Raw genomic sequence first — 24099 nt, 5'->3', positions numbered from 1 at the left:
CTTCAGTTCAGTTAGGAAACGTTCTTCCATTTTCCTGAGACTCACAGCTTGCTTTGGCTAAATAGTAACTAGAATATTATATAACTCTGAGGCCACAGTCCCATTTCCATTTGGCAATGCCTATTAAACAGCAAAGAATTGTGCTGGAAAAAAAAAAAAACTGAAGGACTTTACAAAGCACGCCGTCATGGTTACCAAAAGCCAGACATCTTCAAAAGAGACAAGTTGGATTATTTAGTTACCTGCCAATAATGAGAGGTCTGTATATATGAACTCGTCTTGCTTTCAGACAAGACCAAGATGGATGCAGCACTCCACCTGATACCCACGCACAGATTAGGAAGTTTATAAACTTTGAAGGTTTTGATGCTGTGGAAATGATTTCTCTGGAATTCCACTTTTCATCTTGAAATACACAAAGGAACTTTTTCATCACGTTTAGATAATTCTATCAGGGAAATATGGAGGCTCAAAACCACAGGATGGGGGTTGGAGAGATGGCTCAGAGGTTGAGACCTCTTGCTCTTCCAGAGGACCCAGGTTCAATTCCTAACACCCAGTTGGGGCCTCACAATTATCTGTAACACCATTACCAGGGGATCTGACACCCTCTCAGCCTCTACAGGCACTGTATGCATGTGACAGACATATATGCAGTTGGAAAACCCATATACATAAAGTGAATAATTAAAAAAATCAACAACACACCCGATAAACAAGAAACCATCACTGTTTAAACTGTCACTTTTCTGAGTAGGTTTAATGATGCCAGTCCATACCTTCAACCAGAGATACTCCATAAAATGGGAATGACGTAAGTAATAAACCCACTGAAAATTTTCCTGTGGCATGACCACCTCTGAACTTTCATTTTAAGGACAACCGGAAAACCCAATGGCATAGAGGAAATAGTTAGGACCCAAGAAACACTAACAGTTCCACAAGACAACCCCTGGGTTTGGGGAAAGTGAGGCACTGGGGTCGTGGGAACAACTCTCAAGTCTGTCATTACACTTACCTGCAAGTTGGTTTTGAGCAAACCTTTCAGCCCGTGGCCAATATTAGAGAGCATAGCTGGAATCATGGGAAAGTGGTTTGTTTTCTCGTTGGACAGATCATGCATGCTGGAAGGTGTTGCCTTCTTTATTGCTACCACCCATGTGCAGTTTCTGGAAAGAGTGGCATGTCTGCAGTGTCTGAAATGGACACTACCTGGATCCTCAATAGGAGCAGTACTGCCCCCTTGAGGGCGTTTTGAAGTTTGCAAAAATAATTTCCATAGCCACAGCAAAAGGAGTTAATGATTAAATTGTGTTGGGTCACACATGATTTTCTTTAAATTTTAATAATTATATTACTTGATCACTCTGTGTGTGTGTGTGTGTGTGTGTACAGTATGTGCCAAAATACTTGTGTAGAAGTCAGAGGACAGCTTTGGGGAATTGGTTCTTTTCTTCCATCATGTTGGTCCCAAGGATACTATTCAGGGCATTGTGCCTGGCCACAGACGCTTTTACCTACTGAACCATCTGGTCAATCACCTTGTGACTTTCTAATATGATACCAGAATAAACCCACCTTGAATAGAAATTTTACATGCTTTTCTATTTCATGATATTAAACATTTGTAAGGAATTAAGTAAATTAACTTTTAAAAAGTTGTCATAAATAATGATCTTAGCATCAAGGTACAACTTTAAAATTATTCATCACTTCCCTTCTGCTTGTAGCATCTGTGTCTCAGCAAAGATCTCTTTTGCCTTGTGTATGAGAATCAGAGACCTCAGACGTGGAGGTGAAGAGGAATGACCTTACTGGGAATGCTGAAGAAAATGCTGTTTTGTTGGAGATTCTCTTTTCTTTAATTTTTTTTTGTTTTACATTTCTTTCTTTATTGGGGAATGGGGAAACATGATGCCACAACACACATGTCTGAGGACAACTTGCAGGTGTCAGTTCTCTCCTTTCTCTACCTGGATTCCAGGGATTAAACTCTGTCAGATTGGTAGTGAGCACTTATCTGCTGAGCTGGCTCCCCAGACCTTTGTTTCTGATTTCCTAGCATTTCTAACAGTACCTTCCTGATGACAACATAACTCCAGGGTGTTTGTGCTTCTAGTGAGCTGTGCCTGCGTGAGCCTCTTTACTCATAGCTACTGATATGAGCATAAGCAATAACAGAAATGTTTTGAAATTCCCGTGAACACATTCGAGCACAAGCAAGGAGTTAGTGTGTGTCTGAAACAGAAGAACCAGCTTCCTGTGCTCTTTACCTTGGTCTGCTACCTCTCCAGTTAGAGCAGTTTTCCTGGGTGTCTCCCTACATGCTAACACTTCTACATGTTTCTTGCACTCACTGTAACGTCAGCTTTATTCTAGGCCATACTCACGTTCATGCTTGCTCAGTTATTTATGAGGAATTAATTAACCTTAACATTGATTCCTTTCCTTATTTTTTAAGGATTTCTTTTATTGTATTTTTTTGTGTGTGTTTGTACGTGTGTGTGTGTGTGTGTGTGTGTGTGTGTGTGTGTGTGTGTGTGTGCAGGTGTCCACAGTGGCCAGAAGGGGCAATGGAAGCTGTTTGTGAACTCTCTGGTATGGGGTGCTGAGATCTAAGTCCTCACAGAGAGTAGTAAGCACTTAGCCCCTGAGCTGTTTCTCCAGACTCCCTTTCCTACTTTTTATATTCCTTGTCTGGACTTCTACTGATCTCTTCACTTTTTTTAAAGCCCATGTTTGCTATGCATAAGCATCATGCAGTCCCATCAGAGGAAATAGCTGTGTCTGAACACAACTGAAGGGAGCCTATATTAGGTAACAAATAGATGGAATCTTCTCTTGGCTAATGAGAGTGAGTCTGTCTTTCCCTTTGAGTTCCCTGTTAAACATTATTTTCCTTTTATGTTTATTTTATTGGAATTATGAAAGGATGCTAACTTTAATAAAGTCAAGATACTTTATTCAACCTAAATTACTAATGGATACTGGTGTGGGTGGTCCTTCTGTCTGTGTATTGCTTTTCTTGGTTAATGAATAAAGAAACTGCCTTGGCCTGCTGATAGAGCAGAACTTAGGTAGGCAGGGAAGACAGACCTGAATGTTGGGAGGAAAAAAGGTGGAGTGGGGGAGAGATATCACAGAGCCCACCAGAGACAGACACTGGGAATTTTACCTGGTAAGCCACAGCCTTCTGGTGATACACAGATTAACAGAAATGGGTTAAATTAATATAAGAGTTAGACAATAAGAAGCTAGAGCTAATGGGCAGAGCAGTGATTTAAATAATACAGTTTTTGTGTGGTTATTTCTGTTCTGGGTAGCAGAAACGAACAAGCAGATCCTCCTCCTATAAATTGGTGTCCACATGGCCAACTAAATCCACATAAAACCTGAGAGGGCTTGAAAAGGAATTTTAGACAAAAAAAAAAAAACAACAACAGAGTTTAACACATCTTCTTGCTGTTTGCTGGCAGCTTGCTGCTGCTCCTTTAAGAGAGATTTTCGTAACTCAGCTGCAGCAGAAAAAAGTGACCTCTGACTCTTTCAGGCAGGAGATCTGGCTACAGAGCATTTGAATTGGGTTTATGAGCAGCGTGCTGTAACTTGCTTAATGGCAACATGGACCAGCTTTGTGCCTAGAACTGGGATGGTGTGTGTGGCTCAGAGGCACAAGTGGCTCCACCATGCTGGACTGTGCAGACCTAGCAGGCAGTACCATATATTCCTTAGTAATAGCACAGCTTAAATTTTAGATTGGGCAGGTAAGCTGGAACTGCCATATTTCCTCTAATAATGGCATAGCTTTTAAGAAGAGCAAAAGCGGTCCTGGACAGAAAATAATTACATATATGCAATAAAGATAAATCCAGATGAATCATAGTGTTGGATAAATGTATGTAGCCTTGGGAGAGAGAAGAAAAAGAGTACAGAAAGCTGAAAAATTAGTAAAAAAAAGTCTTTTAAGAGACAGTACAGATAATCATAGATTAAAAGGAGTAAACAAAATAAACCATGTAAAAATGGAAAATTCACAGAGCCTGGATTATGTATATTATTGTGTTTTCTTTGAATTTTTTTGACTGTGAAGGAGTTAAGTACAGAGACATTTCATTGTATGGGCTGCTAAGCTAAACCAGCATGTATATTATAAAGGTATCTAGACTTCAGAATTTGGGAATAAGGATATGGTGCTTTGAAAAAGAGTTTCTTCTTTTGTCTCCACAGAGGATGAGAACCTGTGGATTCATTCCAGGCTAATGTGGTTTGATATACCGAGACCCCCTGAAAAGTTGCTGTGAACATCCCCATAAAGAAATTACTTCACTGAACTGCTGACTGAGATGAACCTAGCACACAGGATCCACCATGAAAGACCTGATTAACAGCACCCCCAAACAGCACGAAGTAGTATGTACAGAACTACACCCATATACCTAAATACTGTTTATAATTGTTTGTTTACATTTAAAGGGTGATATGCTATAGAGGTTTGCCTTGGTATGCATCTTGGTTTATTGACACAAATTTAAGGTCAATTTATATGTGTGTGTGTGTGTGTGTGTGTGTGTGTGTGTGTGTTTCTGATCTTGATTAAGGTATTATGTTTGTGTAGCTCATTTAAAACTGTAATGTATAATTAAGAAATGTAAGTTAACAGATAATCATCTATAATAGTCAAGCTTGTAGTCAGGTTGGTTAGATTTTCTAGCTGTATAGAGATATATTTCAGATGGATAGGCATTTTTCAAACCTTTCAAAGACTACAGAATATGGCATGTAATATGTTTAAGGAAGTCATGCTCAACTTCCTTAGTGATCAGGGAAGTGCAAATCAAGACAACTTTAAGATACCATCTTACACCTGTCAGAATAGCTAAAATCAAAACCAATGATAGCTTTTGCTGGAGAGGTTGTGGAGTAAGGGGTACACTCATCCATTGCTGGTGGGAATGCAAACTTGTGCAACCACTTTGGAAAGCAGTGTGGCGGTTTCTCAGGAAATTTGGGATCAACCTACCCATGAACCCAGCAACACCACTCTTGGGAATATACCCAAGAGATGCCCTATCATACAACAAAAGTATATGCTCATCTATGTTCATAGCAGCATTGTTTGTAATAGCCAGAACCTGGAAACAACCTAGATGCCCTCCAATGGAAGAATGGATGAAGAAAGTATGGAATGAATATATATATATATATATATATATATATATATATATATATATATATATATTAGAGTATTACTCAGCAGTAAAAAACAAGAACTTCTTGAATTTTGCATGCAAATGGATGGAAATAGAAAACACTATCCTGAGTAAGGTAAGCCAGACCCAAAAAGAGGAACATGGGATGTACTCACTCATAATTGGTTTCTAGCCATAAATGAAGGACATTGAGCCTATAATTCGTGATCCTAGAGAAGCTAAATAAGAAGGTGAACCCAAAGACAAACATATAGTCATCCACCTGGATATTAACCTTCATCAGGCGATGAAAGGAGACAGAGACAGAGACCCACATTGGAGCACTGGACTGAAATCTCAAGGTCCAAATCAGGAGCAGAAGGAGAGAGAGCATGAACAAGGAACTCAGGACCGTGAGGGGTGCACCCACACACTGAGACAATGGGGATGTTCTATCGGGAACTCACCAAGGCCAGCTGGCCTGGGTCTGAAAAAGCCTGGGATAAAACCGGACTCGCTGAACATAGCAGACAATGAGGACTACTGAGAACTCAAGAACAATGGCACTGGGTTTTGATCCTAGTGCACGTACTGGCTTTGTGGGAGCCTAGGCAGTTTGGATGCTCACCTAACTAGACCTGGAAGGAGGTGGGAGGTCCTTGGACTCCCCACAGGGCAGGGAACCCTGACTGCTCTTCGGGCTGATGAGGGAGGGGGAGTTGGTTGGGGGAGGGAGAGAGAAATGGGAGGTGGTGGTGGGGAGGAGACAGAAATCTTTAATAAATAAATAAATAATAATAAATTAAATAAATAAATAAACTAATTTAAAAAAATAAAATGTTTAAGGACTTAATACTTTTCTTGATGGTGAGACACATCTGCTCTTGGCAGCACTTGGCTACTTCAAAAGGATGATGGGCATTGAAGAGGCTCCTTATTGAGTTGGCTAGCCATTTGGGCAAGAGACTGTTCTTGCCTGGACTGCTTCACTGGACATGCAGAACACACAGAGAAATGACTGCTGAACTTGCCTAAAGAGGAGACCATCCTTTGGGGGTCCTGCTTCATGAAAGAGTCTGCCATACATTCTTCAGGATACAGAAGAAAGTGACTGAACTTTCTTTGAAATTTCCTGCTTTATGGAAAAGTTTGCCAGATACTATGGGCCTGTAGGCTGAAGATGGATGCCCCAATTGTACAGAAGAACTTTCCAGGTAGCAAGATATCTCTGTCAATTGTAGAATTTTGTATGTTGCTTACAATAAACTTATTATTACTTAGGTAATATTATATCCTTCTGGAGTCTTTGATGGAGTTGAAAAATTTATAGTTATAGTTTTCCTTAGTTATGATAAAAGATAAAGTAGATATAAATATTGTAACTGTAATTCTTGCTAGAATTTTACTATGTTAAAGCCTTTGTTTTTGTTTAAACAGAAAGGGAAAATGGTGTGGGTGGTCCTTATGTTTGTGTGTTGCTTTTCTTGGTTAATGAATAAAGAGACTGCCTTGGCCTGTTGATAGAGCAGAACTTAGGTAGGCAGGGAAGACTGAATGTTGGGAGTAAGAAAGGCGGAGTGGGGGAGAGATGTCATGGAGCCACCAGAGACAGACATTGGGAATTTTAACTGGTAAGCCACAGCCTCCTGGTGATACGCAGATTAATTGAAATGGGTTAAATTAATATAATAAGACAATAAGAAGCTAGAGATAATTGGCTGAGCAGTGATTTAAATAATACAGTTTCTGTGTGGTTATTTCAGTTCTGGGCATCTGGGACGAACAAGTGGTTCCTTGCAACAGGATACGTTTTTCATGACAGGGAAAGGTGCTGAAGCAGGTAAAGACACCAAACTAGTTAACCAGCAAGGTCTTCTATTTCTAAAGTCCTAAGGTTATTTGGGTCCTCCATTGCTGCTAAGAAGGGCAAAGGTCGATGTCACAGCTACTCCCCACAACACAGCATCTCCACCCTGACCCACAATGCTGCTCCCCCAACACAGCATCTCCACCCCGACCCACAGTGCTGCTCCCCCCAACACAGCATCTCCACCCTTGACCCACAGTGCTGCTCCCCCCAACACAGCATCTTCTCCTCGATCCACAGTGCTGCTCCCCTAACACAGCATCTCCACCCCTGACCTACAATGCTGCTCCCCCCAAAATAGCATCTTCACCCTGACCCACAGTGTTGCTCTCCTAACACAGCATCTTCACCCCTGACCCACAGTGCTGCTCCCCTAACACAGCATCTTCACCCCTGACCCACAGTGCTGCTCCCCCCAACACAGCATCTCCACCCCGACCCACAGTGCTGCTCCCCTAACACAGCATCTCCACCCTGACCCACAGTGCTGCTCCCCTAACACAGCATCTTCACCCCTGACCCACAGTGCTGCTCCCCTAACACAGCATCTTCACCCTTGACCCACAGTGCTGCTCCCCTAACACAGCATCTTCACCCCTGACCCACAGTGCTGCTCCCTTAACACAGCATCTCCATCTCTGACCCCCAGTGCTTCTCCCCCAATACAGCATCTCCACCTCAGCCCACAGTGCTGCTCCCCCCAACACAGCATCTTTTCCCTTGACCCACAATGTTCTTCTCCCGAATACAGCATCTTCTCCCCTGACCAGTGCACTCTTCCTACCTAGCTTGACAAGGCGGATCATGGAGGTGTTGCTCCCTCTCTCAGTGCAGGCTGTGACGGAGAGGTTGTAGATGTCTCCTGGAGGCAGGCTGAGAATGGCAGTCATGACGTTGCGGGTTACCTGCGAGACCATCAAGATTTGTGACTTCAGTGTGGAAGCCAGCACCTCACCTTGCACAACGAGTCCACAGCTACTAACTCCAGGGCTCTATCAAACAGCCCCTACCCCCACGAATTTGCACTGCAACCTACAATTAACTTTATTATTGCTTGATTGGATCATATGACTGCAAGCTGTCTTAAAGTATACAATACATATCAACTCGAACAACTCTGTAATGTGTTGGGGGTGGTTTGTTTTCAAATATTTAGCATTCTGAAGAAAAGGCTTCAATTATAGCTTTGTTTATTGGTTTTTGAGACACGGTCTCACATAGCCTAGGGTGGCCTAGTGCTTGCTATGTAGTTGAAGATGACCTTAAACCCTTCTCATGTCCCCCACCTCCTCGGTAACCACTACACTCAGCTCTCAGATTGCAACTTTAATTATAAGTGAAATCAGTAGCAGCAATGATTTAAGCTCCCCATCAAAGATGAAAAGGTAAACTTAAGGGTGGTCAACCACTCGTGCAACCAACTGTTTAGATGTCGGATGTCGAAACTCAAAGAAACATACACTCTTTTTAATTTTTTTCTTCCCTTCTGCCACCACCATCCAGTGCAGCATCCTAGAATGGGACAGGTCAGTGTGGTCATCCCCATAAGTCCAACTGATGTACAGCAGGCTGTTGTAGTACTCCACGGAGGTGATGTCTGGAGCCACGGGGGCTGTAAGGAAGGAAAGAGGTGCAACTCAGAACAAGAGGAGGACTGAGGTACTTCTTTACAAAGCTTGAGATCCCAAATGAAGCTGACTTAGAAAATTCAACTTCACATCACTATATCTCAGAAACAAAAATGGAGGTCAGTGGTACGTTGCTATATGGGACCAACTTTACACATCTCAGGCACAAGACAGCTGGACCCATCCCAGCGGGAGATATCAAGGGCTCCTGTCTAAATTACAGTTTCAAGATGCCTGAAATGTTTGAATGTTTGGGGATATTGGTTATATCCCTCAGTCATAAAAGGCATTGTAAAGGTAATTATCACAACAATATTGGAAGATTTGGGGCCTGTAATATTAAATCTGTCACTGTGATGCATTAAAGGTGCTCAGGAGACTAAAGAGCAATAGGGGAGGTGGGAAGAAACAGAAGACAGCCATGATGGAAGGACAGACAGCTGTAACTTCCCTAGCATAACATGGTTGTTGTTCATCCGAGTCACGGCACCAAAATGTTGTTCTTAATTCCTGCGGGTTAGACGAGGGTTACGCTAGGAAAAACACAGACACGCGGCAGTCCCACGTGGTACACTTTTAATGGGAGGGGAAAACACACTAGGAAAAGTGGAAGGAAGGGACAAAGGGAAGGGACAAGAAGGGGCGAACTCGTGGCTTGTCTTTGCTTTTAACGGGGGATGCAAAGGCTTCTGGGAAATGTGTCCCGCGCTTGCGTGCGCTGGAGTCCAGAGGGATGTTGGGAGTTGTAGTGTTGCAAGAGAACAACATTGGTGACTTCACTGACAGAATCAACCCCTATGCTGTTGTGGAATATTAGTTGAAGATGTGTTACATTCGTTTAATGATGCCAAGATGCTTTGCAGTCTTTCGGGTTGCGTTTGTTTAACTCTGTGAAGCTGTGCTACTTTGCCTGATTGGGTTAATAAAGAACTGAATGGTCCATAGCTAGGCAGGAGAGAGAAACAGGTGTGGCTGCTAGACAGAGAGAATAAATAGAAGAGAGAAGAGGTAGGAGAAAGAAAAGAAGGGGAGGAGGATGCCAGGGGCCAGCCACCCAGGTACATAGTAAGCCACAAAGTAAGAAGGAAAGAAAGGTATGTAGAATAGAGAAAGATAAAACCCAGAGGCAAAAGGTAGATGGGATAATTTAAGAAAAGTTAGGAAGAAACAAGGCAAGCTAAGGCCAGGCATTCGTAAGTAATAATAGTCTCCATGTGTTTATTTAAAAGCTGGGTGAGCTCCCCCACCCAGGGCGAAGAGAAAAAAAAAAATCAGCTACACCGTGTTTTTCAGAAAGTGGACTCTCAGTAAATGCAGACATAAGCAGTAAAGAAAGAACAGATTTTTAAAATCATGCCCCAAAGCTTTCGTCTAGCATTTAGGTTATTTCTTTAATTCATATTCTAACACTTTAAAATTAAATTTAATTTAAAATGTAATTTTTACTGATAAGAAAAGTTTATTTAAACTTCATATCATATAAGCTCTGAGAGCATATTTTAATTATCTTTTAAAGTATCCTAAAATTCTAAAGATCTCAAAGAATAAATATGCAATTAAATTAAGATTGTACGTGCAAATTGGTTAGAAAGCCAGCACTTCGCCTTGAGACACGGCATGAGATCAGTCAAAATCTTTAAAGGAAAATTTCCAGAAATCGTAAGAATTAGGTCCTTTAATCGGAAACTATTAGGTGACATGAATTCTCAGTAGACAGTTTCAAAACCTATTAGTTACTGAAGGACTTAGAGCATGTGTGTAATTTACAACACGAGCACAATACCTTACACGGGACACATGTTTACACGCATGCCTGCACCAACCACTCCTCTGTTTCCTGTGAAGTGTGAGCAGTCCCTTCCTGGATGTCTACTAACACAATCCCTAATGATCAGTGATGCTCTCTCCTTCCCATGTCTACTAACACAATCCCTAATGATCAGCAATGCTCTCCCCCTTCCTGTGTCTAACAACACAATCCCTAAGTACCAGTGATGCTCTCCCCTTCCCCTGTGTCTACTAACACAATCCCTAATGATCAGTGATGCTCTCCCCTTCCCCTGTGTCTACTAACACAATCCCTAATGATCAGCAATGCTCTCCCCCTTCCTGTGTCTAACAACATAATCCCTAAGTACCAGTGATGATCTCCCCTTCCCCTGTGTCTAACAACACAATCCCTAAGTACCAGTGATGATCTCCCCTTCCCCTGTTTCTAACAACACAATCCCTAAGTACCAGTGATGATCTCCCCTTCCCCTGTGTCTAACAACACAATCCCTAAGTATCAGTGATGATCTCCCCTTCCCCTGTGTCTACTAACACAATCCCTAATGATCAGCAATGCTCTCCCCCTTCCTGTGTCTAACAACACAATCCCTAAGTACCAGTGATGATCTCCCCTTCCCCTGTGTCTAACAACACAATCCCTAAGTACCAGTGATGATCTCCCCTTCCCCTGTGTCTAACAACACAATCCCTAAGTACCAGTGATGATCTCCCCCTTCCTGTGTCTAACAACACAATCCCTAAGTACCAGTGATGATCTCCCCTTCCCCTGTGTCTAACAACACAATCCCTAAGTACCAGTGATGATCTCCCCTTCCCCTGTGTCTAACACAAACCCTAATGATCAGAGATGCTCTCACTGCAAGGATCCTGAATATTCATTCAAAGTCTGGAGGGGTGATGAAAACCTTAGAGGAATAAGATGACTGGGGATTTGACCTGGAAGCATATGCTTTGTGCCAGGTCTCTTCCTCTTGCTCTGTCCACTTTTCTTTCCTGATGCCAGATTGCTTCATGCGTAGTGTTCTGCCTCACTGTATACTAAAACTTCAGAAACCATGAGCTATAAGAAAGTTTCCTTCTTATAAGTTGGCTGTCTTGGGATATTCTGCCATAGTAATGTAAGACAAAAATGCCCACATCATATTCCAAAATAATCTACTGCACAGATATGCCTATGACTCCTTGGTAGCCTCTTAACATATTCCAATATACTTCATCATCTTTAGATATCTATACATTGCTTGTTCAAAGGCATTTTCCTTACATTCTGATTTTGGTGAGGGCAAGAAATACTCGAAATTGTAAACCTAGAAGTTTGTGCCTGCTCCTCCTCACAGGGCTGGGACTTCAGATTTGGCACTTGTTGCTTTAAAAGGCCACAAGATGTCACTAGTTGTTTATTAATCACTGTTTGGTATATCCACATAATTACCATGAATTTGGCTTTCAGACAAGTTGCCTAACCCTGATAGTAAACTGAGGTTTGAATAAGTCCTACTCAATTTAAATATTCTGTTTTTATTTCTTTTGGCGAGGGGCGTACTGAGAACTGGACCTCTGAACTCAGAGCTTCCCACAACCTGGCAGCTGCTCTAACATGGAACTATACTACACACCCACCCTCCTGCCGTGTTTTTTTGAGACAAAGCCTTACTAGGTGGCTCAGGCTGGCTTTGAAGTCACCCTGTAACCCAGGCTGGCCTTGAACTTGTGATCCTCCTGTCTCAGACTCCCAAGTAGCTGGGATTAATGACCTGTGCTTCTAGATCCAGTTTGTTAGTTTCCTTTTACACCATACAATTGATAATTTGGATTAAAAATCAAAGCATAGGAAAGCAATGTATGAGAATCTCATTAAAAAAATAAGATTCTTGTCTGAAATGGTAAATAAGTCAGGCAAAGAATCAAAGGTCTAGAATTTCAACCAGTTTAATATATAAATACACACACATATGTATACGTGTGTGTACACATCTATGTATGTATAATTTAAATTTTGTAGATTTGTGGTGTTTGTGAGTGGTGTCTCTGTGTGTGTGTATGTAGGTGGGCTCGCTCATGTATATATATGCAGAGGACATAGGTAGAAAGGGATATCTTGCTCTCTTGTTCTCCACTTTTTTTTTTTTTTTTTTATGATGAAATCCTTTCCGCTCCTGGAGCTCACCGTTTCAGCCAGTCTGACTGGCCAGTGAGCCCCCAGTTCTACCAGAGTCCTCACTGCTGGAGTTACAGATACTCTGGCCATGTCTAATTAAGGTCCTAGGGGTTTGAACACAGATCTTTGTCTGTGTTCAGCAAACACTTCACCCACTGAGCTGTCTCCAAACCCTGTTAGTGTATTCTAATGACTTTTATGATACAGTTTAATTCTTATACCATTCTATTACTAAGCCCATTTTTCAGACATGAAAATTGGAGACAGTTGTGATAAAACTATAGACCTAATGTCAGCTGGACTAAGCTGTTCATCAGGGAAAAGTAAATTCTCAGAGATCATGTTATTGGAGATAGTAATTTAGTCATAAGGCAGATAACTGTTGGAGACAGATTATTTATTTGGATGATACATCCCATCTAAACTGTTGTAAAGTTTGCTCGACCCCAAGCAGGTCCTAATTTTATTTATCTAAAAGATTTTGTTTTTATTTTTAATTATGTGTATTGTGTGTGTGTACCCTGGGAAAGAGGTTGTACACAAGAGGGCAATGTCCAAAGAGGCCAGAATTGAACACCCATAGCTATGGGTGGTTATAAACCACCTGAGGGATGATGGGAACTAAACCCAGGTCCTCAGCAAGAGCAGCAGGCATTCTTAGCTGTTGAGCCATCTCCTTAGGTTATCGTTTTAAGAGGCACACTGTACTACTGCAGACAGAGCCCAGACTCACGTTGATTCACTCTTGCTGCTGCCCAATACTCTGTGGAGGTGATAGTCTAATGGATGAATGTTTGTTCTATGGATCCATTGACAGGATCTTGTATAGTTCTGCTGCTGGGAACAAGTTCAAAATCATTAAGATGATTTACTGAAATGTCTGCAACCAGAAATGAGCAGAGTAGCCGGGCCGTGGTACACACCTTTAATCCCAGCACTCAAGAGGCAGAGGCAGGCAGATCTCTGTGAGTTCAAGGCCAGCCTCGTCTACAAGAGCTAGTTTCAGGACAGGCTCCGAAGCTACAGAGAAACCCAGTCTCAAAAAACCAAAAATAGAAAGAAAAGAAAAAAAAAAAGAAAGAAATGAGCAGAGCAAGTTCAAAAACCAAGTCCTTTTAAAGGTCACTGTCCTGTCTTTGGAGGAAAGGTCACCCATTCTCTGAAGGCAAATGTCCATGAAGCAAACCTGCAAGAATTCGTGAAGGTTTAATATAGTGAAGTTTAATTAGGGTTAACCTTGTGCTTATTGATGGAGTTTGAGAGATGACCATAGAGTTGACCTAGTCATTGGTACTCCCTCCTCCCCCAGGATTTTCCCTCCTACCCCTTCTCATATGACCATTGGCATATGGAGCAGAAAGTGCACTGGCTAGGGGCAAGTAAGGGAAGTGGCATCTCACAAGTCATTGCCTCCACCATCTTCCCAACACAGCTCTACACCCAAAGAAAGTTCTTGAACAACATTAGTCTGAACAACAGGGGCTTAGTGCTTTTTTTTAATTTTAAGATTTACTTTATTTTTAATTCTGTGTACTTTCATCAACACCATTTAAGTAAAAAAACAAAAAATCTGTGTACTTAGGTATCTGTGTGAGGTTATATGCTTGTGAGTGCAGGTGCCCATGGAGGCCACAAGAGGGCACAAGAGGGCATCCAGTCCCTTAGCTGGCATTCCAGGTGGTTGTGAGTCACCTGGCTTGGGTGCAGGGACCTGAACTCAGATCCTCTGGGAGAGCAGCAAGTGCTCTTAACCACTGGGCCATAGGTAGTGCTTCCTTAAGAGACTTTTCCATTTTCCTTTCTTTCGGCAATTGTTATTGATGTAACTGCACAATTTGAGGCTTTGGAGGGAGGAAGACTGATTTAATTTAAGCACCTAAATGTTGGGCCATGTGTTTTGCTAAGCAGGCTGTTTAATGGAGAATTCATCATTGCTTTTAATGACAGGCACTTAACAATCTCTTCTGTGTCTTACACAGACCTGAGGCATGAGGAAGTCAGCTTCCTCAAGCTCACAGTGACCTGAGGCAAGGCCCCAGTGATGTGACCACTTCTTCCAAAGCCTGCAGTGGCTCTAGTACCATCAGCCAGTGAGTGCAGAAATGGAGTACTAACAAGGAAGTGAAACACTCTCCCAGATTTAATGACCTAAAGTTTAACATCAATAAAGTGTGCAGGAGAAGCTGAAGGCTATGTTTTCAGCCTCCAGCTCTATTCGGATCAATGCTGGCTGGAGAGCCCCTGTCAAGGGCAGTGACTCCAAATGAGTAAGAGTCAAGGGAAGGAATTGTTGATTTTCAAATCATACTTCCAGTTTTAATGCTGGTCAAGTAAATCATGAAAGACAAGAGCCAAGGATGTCTCTTTCATGCAGATGCCATGTCAATGACTAATGACTGGTAACTTTCTGATCATGTGATCCTTTGGTACCTGCTCAAGATGGCATTCTCTCAAGGACCCTTTCTTCCAGTACTCACCTGTTATGAAGCTGATGGTGGAACTGTCACAACAGCTCAATTCTGGATCTCCCCACGTCACCATGGTTACCCGAAAGTTGTAGTACCACGCGGGCAATAGATTTGCTATTCTCTGGAAAAGGATGGGGGGAAATCAGGAGACAAATGACTAAGAGGAAAACAGTATTTATGGAGTTGATTTATATTCCATGGGTCACAATAAATATTACTGAACACTTTTTTGCTTTCTTTTTCTATGTCTTTAGAATTATTTTTGAAGTGAAATCAGCCGTAAATGAAATGAGATATATATAATTTAAAAAGATGATTCAAAGACGGATAAATATGGGTATTACTTCACCATTTCCAAGGTTATATTGCACATGTACAATGAAGTACCACTTATTTATAAATGTCTGCACACATTTATTTCCCTGCTTCTAGGAAAAGGTGCAGTATTCTAGCATGATGCTAAGCAGCAATTGTATGCTTTATGTGTTGTGCGTAGGTAGCCTGCACTTTGCGAAATGAATCTGGTCTCAGAAAGAGCAGTAATTACCTAAGCTATGAAAGCTGTTTCCAAGGGTTAGCAATATAGGTATTTAATGATCTGCACAAGCCAAGAGGAGTCAGAGCTAGAGACTGGCAGTGTTGGCTAGCTGTTGAAGGCCGGAGAGAAACTTCTTGTATTGATAGGAAAGTTAGTGTGGGTGGTTCTACTCTGATTTGAGAAAATTCTTTAAGAGAAAAATACCATTGCGGGTAAACGGAAGTTGTGTAAATCTCTCTCTCTCTTTCTCTCTGTGTATGTGTCTGTCTGTCTGTCTCTCTCCCTCTATCTCTTTCTTCCTTTCTTTCTCCCAAGACAATGCAGAATTGAAACCTAAGAGAAAAGGAAAGCTACAGACTAGCAACCAAACCACAAGTAAGAGTAGCCTGGTACTTGCTTACATGAAATTCTAACACTTTCAAGAGGGTTCACGGTCATCTTTGGCTATGTGATGCTGTCTCAAAACCAACAACACAAAACAAAACTAAATTAAACTAAATAAAAATTTAACAACAATTGAAAAAAAACCTAGGGCCTTGAAAATTGCTTACTTGCCAAATGACCTAATTTACAGATGACTCTCTCTAACATACTTGTGACACAGGCATGGGTATTTGCATGAGAGTGTACCAGCGGGCTAAGGGAGGATTACCACAGACGCTGTTAAAGAGACCGTCGCTGCTATTTCGTAGTAGGTTGTCCACTCTGAGGTCATAGTGGTAGGGTTGAAATAAAACATTTCAACCACGTATTTTCTGAACACTCCCAAGTAAGGTCGGGTCCAGCTCAGTACTACTGCCGTGGGACCCAAGGCATAGAGCATTAAGTCCTTTATCCCCGTGGGAACTAAAAGAGAGAGGGACAGAGAAGAAAGAGAGAAAACCAGGAGGGAACATTAGTATCTTCACAATGGCTTAAAAACTGAACAATCAGAACTGTCATTTTCTTAACACCATCCTGAAAAAAGAGAGTAGATCTATTTACCTCTGACTTTCTCCCCTTTGTAGTAAACAGAAAGATGTCTTTCAAACATACAATTCTGCTTATTTGAAGTAGTCGGTCCTTCACATTAGCAGGTACTGGAATCCATTTATTTAATTCAATGAGCAATGGGTGTAGACTTTATGGATGGATTTACTATGCCCATGGGCAGCCCTGTAAGCCTTAATGTCGAGTATATTTGTGATCTCACGGTAAATCCACATTCTTGATCTCCGACAAAATTGCAGTTAAGAAAACCATATTTCTAAGAGTTACTCTTTTCTAAACAACACAGTAAACTCTTAGTGTAGTTTCTATACTGTATTAGATGTCATAAAAGATGGAGCCAGCTATGGCTAAAGCGTATGGAAAGGTGTCCATGGGTTATACATACATACGGATAACTAAAGTATCTATGACTTTTGGCTTCAGCTCCATGTGTGGGGAGGCATCCCCTGGAAATTACTCCCATAAATATTGAAAACCCTGTAATCTGATGTAGGAATATTGAGCACATTTCCAGGACTCTTCCATATGTAATGAATTCAGCCTGAAGACTGTGCCTTTCCAAACAGTCTGGTAAAGACAGGTCATTATTTCTGTGGCTAACAACTTACCAATGGCAAATGTCACAGGATCAGACGGTGGCCCAATCAGAGGGCCTTTTCTTAGGTACATCACAACCTGGTACTGGGCACCGGGAACCAGATTCTCAATAATAGGTTTGCTTGAGTTCACCTTAAATCAAACATCCAAGAAGATTTATGTAGATCTAGGCTTTCAGGGTGTGACAGAAAAGCTGTACAAAGTTGCCAGAGTGTAACAGTTGACTTTGAAATCCAGGATCTTTAACTCATGCCCAGGAAGGCTTGATTTAAAATATTAGGCTGATTTATAGTTTCTGTGAATTCGGAAGGAGACCCAGGACATTCAAATTTCGTGAGTGGATTTAATATGCCCCATGGGCCCCTCTCTATGCATCACTGTCAACTGTAACCACGCACACCAGAGCCGCATCCTCCCGGAACCATAATCAAATCAGGAATACCATGAGGGCAGCTTGACATCCTAAATTGTAGTGTCAGCTGATGACATGCCAAGATCAGTGCGGAATTGTCTTTAGTCTCTCGTCACTTAGAAGCATAAAATATCTAATTATAGAGATGGAAATGACCTCAGAGATTACCTATTTAGATTTCTGATTTAATAGATAGAGAAATTTAAAAGCCAGAGAATGGCCAAGGTCAGATTCACCACTGGGAGGAGAAGCCCAGTGCTGGGACTTCTAATCTGCACCCAGGGCCAGCCAAGGTACAGCTGCAAGCACTTTGCAAGTCTATTGTAACCTTATAAAATGATGTCATCGAGAGCGTGCCTCACTTCTCCATTTTTATAGGCTACGTGACCAGTGTGATACAGAGAGAAATAGTAGGAGCATACATCTGGACAAAGTGGATTTATTAAAGATGAATGTTGGTATATACAAGATTGGTGTGGGTGGATTTAGTGTGACTATGTTGTATACATGTGTGTATTTGTATGATGTATATGTGTGTGCCTGTGCACTCATGTTTGCACGTGTGGAGGCCAGAGGCTATTTTCAGGTGTCTTTGTCTGTCACTCTGCACATTTTTGAGACAGAGTCTCTGACAGAACCTGGTACTCACCATTGCCTAAACTGGCTGGCCAGTCTCTGCCTCCCCAGAACTGGAATTACAGGGTTCTGTTACCCTGTCTGGCTTTTTGCAACGGTTCTGAGGATCTACCTGTGGTTCTTACACTGTGTGTCAGGCACCTTGCTACTAGGAATCATCTCTCTAGTTCCCGCTTTGATGTTAGGACGTCTAACATTTATGGCAGCTTTACTTAGGGAGACAAACTAATTCTTTTCAGATTGTTTAAAATAAAATCTCAACTATGTTCTGTGTAAACACAATAATGTATTTATACTTTATTTAAAATTGTTGCCTTTGTGTCTTCATTATTATAATGTAGGTAAGAACAGATCTTAGAGTTGCAGATGTTTAGACCAGCGTATACGACACATTTACTCCAAGATCAATTGTTTTGGCTTCTGAGCTACATAAGATGCAAAACTTCTGCAGGAATGAGCAAAATTGATGGCTAACAACTTTGTTTTCAGTTTATGCAGTGTTCTTAAAAGTCTCATTAAAAATTTAATGATAAACAATGCTAGTGACATGAATTTTAATGTTGTGTTTCAGAAGCTGGTTATGTGTATTAGACATATCACGATTTGATTAGAACACAACCTATTTTGTCCCTCAAATGGGTGCGGCACATTAGAGAAGATGATGCTGGAATCGTTAATTAGTACCCTCCCCATCTTTGTCTATTTACAGGCTTTCATGGTAATATCTTACCCATATTTAGATTTCTTTATCAGAACACTTATAGTCAAAGCTACTCAGCATGATTCTCATTAAAGAGACAAACTTGTGATCAGGATGGGCATGGGCATGTGCTGGGCCTGGTGGCACACTGCAGAATCCTAACACTTTGGGAGGTAGAGTCAAGGAAGATTAGGAGTTCAAGGCCAGCCTAAACTATGTAGTATGGTGGAGACCAGCATGAGCTATGTGAAACTCTGGTCTCAGAAAATAAAACAGAGAGTTCATGTTGTGCATGGCAGGCAATATTGCTTTATTAAAATGAAATTCTATGTGACAAAAGTCATAGTGGACATTGTGCTCCTGTCCCACAGGCCGCAGCATGTCAGCTGGCATTCTAGACTACCCTCTTGCATGTGCAGAATAATGTGCATGGGGGACGTTAGCGACATTGCTAGCGAGCTTTGTTTTTGCTATGACATCTGACACACGTGTAAATGCTCAGTTGACTCCTTAATCATTCCTGCTGCTATTTAGAGTATTTAGAGCAGCTTAAGATGCAAACTGTGTAGGCTGTCCCAGGGCGTGTTGTCACTCCCGGTCTGACGATGTTTTTAGGCAGCGCCTGTTTCTAACTCTTCATGGAACACCGGAGTCACAGTCACTTAAACACGCAGCCGGCACAAACCCACCCTAGGAAATGATGGCTTTTAGACAAAGTAACGACATGTGGGAAGAAGTCACATTGCTTTGTAAGAAGACAAAAGGACATAGTCATTGCAAACTACCTGTCTTTATAAAAAAACCATCAATTCACCCACCCCTTAGATTCCTAAACATCTGTTGAGGTCTAAGCCTGTATTTACACCTTAATACTCCTGTGCTATGCTATTTTTCTATTTAGTGAACTAGCCAATAATCCAATCAATATTGAATCAATGAATATAATATAAAATTAATATATCAATAAAAGTAATAAGACATTTAATTAATATAATAACAAATATAATGTACTGTTAATTCCTTCCACTTAATTCATACCTAGTCTATATTCTTTTTTCCCTTGCTAGCTTTACCTTCAACCCGGATGACTCTACTAAATTCAATACATTTCCCAAAAGGCTCTGACTCTGACTGTCCCTACTGAACTAACACACAACAAGAAAAACCCTGAGGAGAACAGTTGGAAGAAACACAACAGTCTCTTAAGTGGTGGGTTGAATGAGATGAGCTTGAAGGTTTTCCCAAGTCTGAGATGCTCCACCCTTGTGATTGTCTGTCTTCATTAGCTCTTTGATGTACATTCATTTCAGTCTGAAGGGCTTTTCTATTCAGAGCCCAGACAGCTACTCTGTCACTCTCCCCTTGAACTGAGAGACATCCAGCGAAGCCTAGATAACAACAAAAGTCGGCCCGTCCTCCCGACACCATGTTAGCCATCAGCCCTATTTTCCCTTACTAAAACTATGTGCCGTAGGATCGATTTCTCTCAATGTCGCAGGTGAGGACATCCAGAAGTGCATAAGAGGCTTGGACAGAGGGCTCAACAGTTAAAAATATACTTCTCTCCCTCTCAGAGGACCTTGGTTCAATTCCCAGCCTCCACAAAGCAGCTCACAACCACCTAGAACTCCAGCTGCAGGGGATCTGATGACCTCTTCTGGCCTTCGTAGGCACCAGGAATGCACGTGATGCACAGACACACCTGCAGGTAAAACACCTTACACACAACACTAAAGAGGTGGGGGATGGGGAGACAGAGACAGAGAGACTCAGAGCGTGCGGCCTGGGTAAGACCAGGTTCTCAGACCTGGTAACTCTGAAGGTCAAGTCTGAAGCCCTCATTTATGTGGTGCAGTTGTCTGTGCTCTAGACTCTCACGTTGGCTGTCTCTGTACCCTGTCCCCACCCCGTGAGGCAGCACAAACTGTCCACAGGACCACCAGCAGCTGTAAAGACAGAGCATTGTGGGGAGGGCCCTGCATTGACACCAGTCAGCTTGGTGGCTCCCAGGAAGTCCCTTGCATAGCCTGCCTCTTGGACCCATCTTTTCTTCCTTCATACAGTTGAAAGGCTGATGTGTCTATTCTTCTCACCTGCTTTCGTTTCATTATTATGCCCTTGTGCAAGCGGTCACACAGCGTTCATGGACCAAGGCAGATCCCATATAAGAATTAAGATGTATGCATGTCTCCTGTGGCACTCATATCCCTATTCTGTCATTAGTGATGGCATGTTAAGTCTTTTGAGAAGATGCTCAGAGCACGTTTATTTTGGGTAATTAACAAGATTTCTTATAGAACACAGATTAAACAGTGACTTTACAGTCAACATCTCTGTGAATGAATAGCCCGAGAACGGTTGTAAGGAGGATTCGTATCCATGCAACTCATGAGAAGAATATGTACTTATGATCAAGACAAGTTGAAATCATTGTAAGCACTCTACTGAAAAGGGAGATATAGGCTCTACATTTCACGGAATCAGGATTCAGGTCTAACTTGTTCCACCTCCAGCACTCCACACAGGGACCACTTAACATACAGAGTTACTCAGACATCAGTAGAGTTGACAGGCAGAGGAGAGACAGCAGCAGAGTGTCTCAGGGAATGTCAGGATAACATGAGAAGCACAATCCTTCACAGACTGTAATCACGATGATTAGACACAGCCTCGGCAACCCTAATCTGAAAATGCCAATCCGAAATGACCCAAAATCTGAACCGTTTGGAGCCAACACTGCAAACTTCACATCACAAATGTTTATGCCATGAACAAACTTATTAAGATATCACTTTAAACTGCCTTCAGATTATGTGTGGGGTTATATAAGAAACACAAATGAATGTTTTGTTTATGCTATGGTTGAACCCTAACATAGCTCATTATAGATACACAAATATTCCAACTCCCACCATAGTTCCATGTCTGAAAGTCTTCTGAGCCCAGGAATTTTGGATAAGGACTCAGGACCACTTTTATTTTAGAGCTATAGGTAAATGAATGTTTTGTGTCCGGATTTACGTGGCACAGAGGACCAGGCCTTCATGTTTGAACAGCAGGTGCTCTGTCAACTGCATCATCTACCCTGCTTCTCTTGAGACTAAAAGGATTAGCTAATTTATTTATTTATGCATGTATGCATGTCTGTGTGCATGCAATAGGTACGCATGTTTTGACAGCATATATGGCAGCCAGAAGAGGTTGTAGGAGCTCTCAGAGTGGGCATTACTGGTAGTTTCTGGATGCCTGGCTTGTCATGTGGATTCTAGAATCTCAACGTGGACCCTCATGATTTTGCAGGCAGCACTCTGATGAGCCATCTTTCTAGCCCTGTTGAGACATTTTGAATTTAGTTTTCCCATCTGAAAATTATATGTAAGTGCATATGTAGTGTGTAGTGTGTGTGTGTGTGTGTGTGTTGGGGCCATGGATCATAAATACTGTAGGTATAACACAATGATGATCCTCAGAAAGTCTTGTATCAGTTGAGAGGACACCTGGAATGCTTAAACATCGGCCTCCTTGCCCATCCATTATCCTTAAGGGCTTAATGTTGTATTTCGAGCAGACGGTGTGATGAGCCAGCTGGAGAGGTCTTTTCTGGATCACTGATAATTTATGGTGTCTATAAAAACCTTTCCTCTGGGCTCCCAGGAGAAAGATTCATAATCTGTTACATTAGAAGGGACAAGAAGGAAATGTACCTTGCACAGTGGAGTTCCAGGTCACTGTCCGTGAAGGAAATATGTTTTCCCACCAGTGTAAAGTCGGTTAAGTTGGGTATGTTTCGGGAAGGAAACTAATGAGCTGAAAAAGGAGCTGTGATTGCTAGCTAATCGGCTTAGCATATTTACTCCTTAATTTAATTGAGTCAAGGGGGTGGCTTCAGCCTCTAGGAAGGGCTTATCTCAGCATTCGAAAGCGTTTAGTTCTCCAAGGCCGGAGGTTCCCGAATCAATCTTATCAATTTAAAATTTCTCACCCCTTGAATTTCACGATGCCTAATTTCCCCAAGAGGAAGTCGCCACAGGAGTAGATGGCAACCCTTACCCCAACCCCAACCCCTCAAGGGAAGAAAACAAAGGCTAGATTTTAGAGAACTAGCCTCGGACTCCTGCACTTAGGGTGTCCATGTCTAGCCAATCACAAGGATAATAAATAATTGCATATCCTTTCCGCCTGCCTCAAGCCTCCCTGTGGCTGTTTAGGTCCCATTTATGCGTCAAAACTGGGCTTTTTTTTGAGGGGGGGGATTGGTGAAAAGAAAATTGTTATAGTTTATAAACTTTTGCTTTTAAATTTGTTTTGTTGAGGCCTCCCTTTACTTTCAAAGATAAAACAGAAGTGGAACAATGCACCGAGCACCGAAACCCTCTAAGAGACTCAGCATTCTGCTTGCGGTCTCCTCCCTAAGGAAGGATTTCTTTAACCACTTTTGATACTCCGTCCTCACTAGAATACGGCCAGACCCTCCTTTTGTGAACTCAGGGATCACCTATTGCTATCTTGAGATTCTGAGATGAGGCTCAGTCATTCTGTACTTATTTTTGGTTATTCTCTCCGTTGTGAACGCACTGCTGGGCAAGGTCGGGATGCTTCGAATTGACCTCAGACTCCGGCATCTCTCTGAGCTCTGGACACACAATAATCACTCAGCAGAGGCTTTTGAATAGGGCATGGAGGTGATGGGAAGGTGACCTCTGACAAAAGTAAGAAGAGCAGGGGAACTGACCACCACGCCCACTCATTTCCTGGATCCTGAGGAAGGTCTTGCTTATCTGTATGGGGGACGGGTCCATCTTGCAGCAGCAGGGGTTGAGTTTCCAGGGGCCTCCATGATGTGTTTGTCCTAGCGTCCCTTACCTGGGTACAGTACTGCTTCTCTAGCCGTTGGCTCTCCTTCTGCTTCTGGCAGGTCAGGGACACCACAGACACGATGGTGCTGTTGTAGTTCTCCTGCGAAGATGTCCATGACATCACCGCTGTGGTTGAGCTTAAGACGTGGACGCTCACGTGCTGGGGCTTCTCAGTCAGCTCCTCCATCCACTCTCCTGTGGGGCCTAGACAGCAAATTACAGTAAATGGGAGGTTACATGCTGAGCAAGTGGAGACAGAAGATTCCAGA

At 42.2% G+C, this 24099-nt stretch overlaps 1 protein-coding gene across 3 annotated transcripts in view; it reads right to left on the bottom strand.

Annotated features, from left to right (window-relative positions):
• The window catches only part of Ptpro (protein tyrosine phosphatase receptor type O), a 219757-nt gene that overhangs the window by 57397 nt on the left and 138261 nt on the right, over positions 1-24099 (bottom strand). For 2 of the 3 annotated variants that reach the window (XM_041640812.1, XM_041640822.1), the window contains exons 7-12: positions 23838-24034; positions 17238-17358; positions 16292-16485; positions 15111-15222; positions 8517-8668; positions 7841-7961 (exon numbers count right to left, since the gene is read on the bottom strand). In XM_041640812.1, coding sequence (XP_041496746.1) covers positions 7841-7961; positions 8517-8668; positions 15111-15222; positions 16292-16485; positions 17238-17358; positions 23838-24034 — 897 coding nt within the window. The remainder of the gene's footprint in view (positions 1-7840; positions 7962-8516; positions 8669-15110; positions 15223-16291; positions 16486-17237; positions 17359-23837; positions 24035-24099) is intronic. The other variant, XM_041640832.1, reaches the window with a different exon arrangement.

Source organism: Microtus oregoni, unplaced genomic scaffold, assembly GCF_018167655.1.
Source record: "Microtus oregoni isolate MIOR12 unplaced genomic scaffold, Mior012 000002F_ref0000024, whole genome shotgun sequence".
NCBI classification, from domain to species: Eukaryota; Metazoa; Chordata; class Mammalia; order Rodentia; family Cricetidae; genus Microtus; species Microtus oregoni.
This window is presented reverse-complemented; position numbering and strand designations above follow the sequence as displayed.